This window comes from Ptychodera flava, chromosome 5 (genome assembly GCF_041260155.1).
Source record: "Ptychodera flava strain L36383 chromosome 5, AS_Pfla_20210202, whole genome shotgun sequence".
NCBI lineage: Eukaryota > Metazoa > Hemichordata > Enteropneusta > Ptychoderidae > Ptychodera > Ptychodera flava.
Window position 1 is genome coordinate 3,013,992 of NC_091932.1, and position 4,940 is coordinate 3,018,931.

A 4,940-nucleotide genomic window follows, 5' to 3' on the forward strand; every position below is an offset into this window, starting at 1 on the left:
TCGACCGATTCTACTGTAAGCAATCGACTTTTTCCCAATCAGTGTAATTTTTAACGTCCAGTTTTGAATTTTGGGCCGAAAATTTAGGGGGATTTTCAAGATTATGCTGTATTTAGGGCTGATTTTGTTCATGACCTCCAATGTTTTTTCCGGGTCAAGCATTGCATGATCTATCATTTTGGCAAAGTTTGAGAGCCAAGTTCGCCCATTATACCATCGAGTTCGGTTTTTATGCATGACAAGTTTTCCGATTATTTAAATTTCCAGTTAATGGTGTTCGTCGAATACACTGGTGAAGATGGAACATCACGAATCCTGTCTTGTCATTCTTTGTCGTGTGTGTGGTAATTATATTGCTAGCTCATCCACGGTGGCAAGTGTGTATGCAAAGGAATTAAAGCAGCTGTATAATATTGAAATTACCAATGACTCTAAGCAGGTAAGATTTTTCATTGAATAATAATCTTAGACCAGGTACTGTCAAGGCTAGACCTTGGCACACACTTAAGATTATTAGGGAGGTGCATTAAGATATATAGTGGGATATTTCTGTCCAAGTATATGCATTCAATGTCCTATTGCATACATGTATATGCAGTTGTAGCAATGAGGGTATTTCTACATGAGAACTTACTATCAGTTTATTGTTAAGAAAATCATCACAGGACTTTCAGTTAAGAAGAAAAATGGTTGTGTTTGTTATTGATGTAAACCACATTGAAACACTCCTTATGTGAGAAAAGTCATCTAAAAACCTTATATAAAGGGACTTTGTTGTGTACTTGAATTAGCAATACAATGAATAACTATTAAAATATTGATAATTGCATTTGCTGTTTGCATTATGTTTGGCAGATCCACCCTACCAAACTTTGTTCTGCTTGTGCATCCCGGATGAAGAGATGTCGCCGATCAAAAATTTTCAGCCTATGCCAGTTGATGTATTTTCCTTAAAAACTCACTCAGATGAAGCCTGCAGTGTTTACTTGCAAGGACAGTCTGTAAAACCTGTTCTTCAATCCACTAGTAAAAGAGGTAGACCACTAAAAAAACTCGGTGGCAGTTATGGTTGTCCTGGTAGGGGACACAAAAAGCCAGATGATGAACAGCCCCTTAGTCCAAAACCATCAACTAGTAGTGCAGAACTACCAGCAAGAACAGCTGAACCATCAACACGTCAAATGTCAAGCCTAACACCAGAGACAGTAAAAAGAAAAATTTTAGCATCAGAGAGCGTTGAAGGTGAAAGTTCAACACAGGTTGCTAGCGTAGAGATTAACAGTGTGCCATTGGACAGATTCAAAGAACATGACATTGCAGATCACTTTGTTTGTTCTATTTGTCAGGGGTCCCAACAGTCCCGTGTATTTCATCCTGTAACCACTTTTTTTGTAATAATTGTATACAGCATTGGCTACTTAATTCATTATCATGTCCTAGCTGTAGAGAAGATCTTGAACCTGATGATGTGGTCACTTTAACTGGGAATAACCTCAATGTTTATGACAGTTTACAACTTCATTGTAAATATCATCATCTTAGTTGTGAAAATATTTCAACCCTTGTAAATCATACTGATCACAAATCAAAATGTAAATTTCAAGGTAAAGGAAAACGTTAAACATATGGTAAAAAAAGCCAAAACAACCTCTAAGATTAGCAGATCGTCAGTATTGCAAACAGAAAAGATTGAAACCATGTTTTGATTTTCTAAATAGTTTTTGTACCACTAATGCCGAGGACAAAGAGGATGTTTTGTTGGGTTTTTTGCGCTCAATTTTACATGATTCTGGTGATAAAGAACGTGCCAAAATGGTAGAAGATATCTGGTCCAATACATCCAGTGTTTTAAGTGTAGATTAATGTTTGGCATTGAGAGTGAGCAATCTTCAAACCAAAAACCAATACAAGGCTCAGTATGACATGCTTAAAGACAAATCAGTAAATGTTCTACGACCACCAATTCAGCTAGATGAGTGTGAGAAAAGTTATATGCCTGGCACTGCAAGATACGTTATTGTAGGTAATGAAAATTATGAACATGTTTATAGAACTCCAGTCAAGTTAGGTAAAGAAAGTCTTCCACTGTCTTCTGCATCCAATTCCGTTGAACCAGAGGTAATGCTTGAGGAATTCAAGAACATATGTAAAGAAATTCCAGGTCCCAATTTGGAAGGTGTTAAATTTCCATACGCAGATGCAATAGCCAAAACACTGCAGGAAATTGAACCTGATATAAGAGAAAATTTTAACAGCCTTGGTTTGCCCAGTACTTCTGCTGAAATAGTGTTGCATACTTTTGTGAAAGATGGGTCTGATGGGATGGGGGATGTTGAAATTTACAGGGGCAAAGGGGAGAGAACACTGCCTGGAAATGCATTTCAAGCTTCTTTTGCAGTGGTAAAATCTGAAGTCGAAATTGATGACAAACAGATGGTAGTCTTTGAGCAAGAGAATCCAAACCCAGTGAAATGTAACAGACCACTGATCCAAGCAATTGCTGATGAAAACTGTGAGTCAACTCTTAATTACTGCCTTTTGCCAATGGAAGCTGAAAAAGAAATTATGCAAAACAAAATCATGAAAATTGACTGTGGGGAGTACTGGGTATGCCATTACTTGGTATTTCTGTCCTCCATGGTAGATGAAAAGATGGATAGGAGTGCAGGTGGTTTACAGTGGGCAGGGTCCGGCTATCCTTGCACACTTTGTGATTGTACTCGTGAAGAGGCTTTGTCAAAATTAGGTTCTTTTTCCATCAACAGAAAGCGAGACGAGATAATCAAACAGGCAGAATTTCGCAGGCTAAATCTGGAAATGATTAGTAAAAATGCAATGAATGCCAAATGTAAAGGGGTCAAACAATTTCCCATTCTATGTTCTGAGCCTGTTGATAGGGGTATTGATGCAACACATGCAAACATTAACCTGGCCTCTTTCTTCAATAAATTATTAGTAAGGGAAACTGCTGAAATAAAACAGTGGGAGAAGACAGTGGAGGTAAAATCTAGTTTGGACACAGCTGAAAAACAGCTGGACGACCACTTAAAAGCAAAGCTAGGAATTAACCCAAGTTTGATGTTAGCAGGTAATTATGCCAGAGCATTTTTTGATGAGTCCAATGAAGAGGCTTTGCTTTATTTAATCCCCAAGGATGAAAGACGACAATATTATTCTGAAATTTTGTCCAAGTTCAGATTTCTGAAAATGATGTACTGTGCCAAATATCCAAGGGTTGACCTGAAAAATGAAATTCAGAATGTTAAAAGGGTAGGGGTTGAACTTGGCCAACTTCTTATTGATCACTTTGAGTATGCCACATGGCCAAATTATCTCCATAAAGTAATTGAGCACTCCCAAGAACTTTTAGAGAGGGAAGATGGACCTGGTTTTATTGGATGTATTTCAGGGGAAGGTAATGAGGCAGGCAACAAATTGTTCCGCCAAATTCCGAAAGCATTTGTCCCGTAAAGGCCGTGTCATTCAGGGACTACGAGACACAATTTGGTTGCATTGGCTTTATAGCAGCCCAAAACTACAAAGCAATGCTGAAGTTGCTCACAGAAAACACAGGTGTTCATTATGTGGACAGTTGGGCCATAATCGTTTGTCTTGTCCTAATCAATCAGTGGAATGAATCGAAATTCATCGCACGGCCACGATTTTGCAGCTTCTATGGCCGATCGTAAAGTTTTTAGCGAGCGTTGTGATTGGCGAGATGAGTGACCTTTAAAAACTTTACACAATGAGAAGTCGTATTGTTGACATTTACGTCAAATATTCGCGAGATCTACTCACGGGACTCGACGAGAACAGTGACTGAGCATGCGTGGCGTTGCTCTCTTGTTTATTTTATGATTCCCTGGAGCCTACGGGCGACTTCTCATTGTGGTGGGGCTACTTGTCAGTGTAGTAGGCGGGCATTTGACTCCTCTCACTTCATACACTTTGTTGTGCCAGTTTCCTTCATCGATGTTAAAGACGCCGTCTGTCTGCCAAACCACTTGTCGTACTCCGAACTCGGTGGTCTCTTCGACAAGGTTCATGCTGTCTCTCTGAAATACATTTCCCTACAGTGTATTTAACTGTGAGACAGTCACAGGGTTTTTAAGTGCAAATATTTCTTCATGGATCCTCACTCGTATTGCCATACTTCTGGCCAACTTGTACCACGATCAGGCAGACAACTATTGGTGATTTCTCGAAATCCTCGCGCGAAGGCAGTCCCAAACTTGTACCTCTTCATACCTTAGAACACAAGAGATGAAATCTTCAAAGTGAAGATGTTGGTAACTGTAGAACAGGACCCAACATATACGTACACGCCCAACAAAGTTTTAACCAATGGAATTCCAGGGTTGGAAAGTTTTAACCAATTGGATTCGAGAGAGTGATGTATTATGACATTGATTAATTAACCCATGATATGCCGCCGAGAGCCTGGGAATGGTTTTATTCGCTCTATAGCGCGTTCTTTGCAGATTATAGGGCGCCAAAAATAAACAGAGTATCAACGTGACAATATCGGCGAACGGAAAGAAAACGAATTTTATTTCGTTTTAGTTCCGTATACAGTGCAAAAGCGCATTGACCAAGGAAGATGTACATAGTGTGTGAGCAGAGATGCATATTGGAGGGAATGTCCCGCTCCTAGTGTAGAAATGTTTATAATTTTACAGTCAAAATGGTGGATTCTGAGACTCACTGACGCCGATACAATTGTGATTTTTTTCGATACCTCCCTGGCATAACCCCAATATTTTTTTTCAATTTTTCCCCGGTCAATTCTCCCACCCTCTAGAGCAAGGACTTATCAGCCTTCAAATGAGTAGAATCGTCACTGACTGATAACGTTAAGATGCGTATTCTATTGAATTGTATAAAATCATATATATAAGAGTATACTGTCTTCAGAGATTAGAACATGTACAGGTGGTCAT

The 4,940-nt window shown here is 39.1% G+C and overlaps 1 protein-coding gene across 1 annotated transcript; it reads left to right on the plus strand.

The window, feature by feature from the left end:
* The first annotated feature begins 1,923 nt into the window (after positions 1 to 1,923).
* On the plus strand, positions 1,924 to 3,471 carry LOC139132651 (V(D)J recombination-activating protein 1-like). The gene has a single exon (XM_070698919.1). It carries the CDS (start codon positions 1,924 to 1,926, stop codon positions 3,469 to 3,471), a length of 1,548 nt encoding a protein of 515 aa, XP_070555020.1.
* Positions 3,472 to 4,940: the final 1,469 nt, after the last annotated feature.

Bases quoted from the DNA above. Each gene is read 5' to 3' on its own strand.
- LOC139132651 (XM_070698919.1), top strand. From the start codon at position 1,924: ATGCTTAAAGACAAATCAGTAAATGTTCTACGACCACCAATTCAGCTA.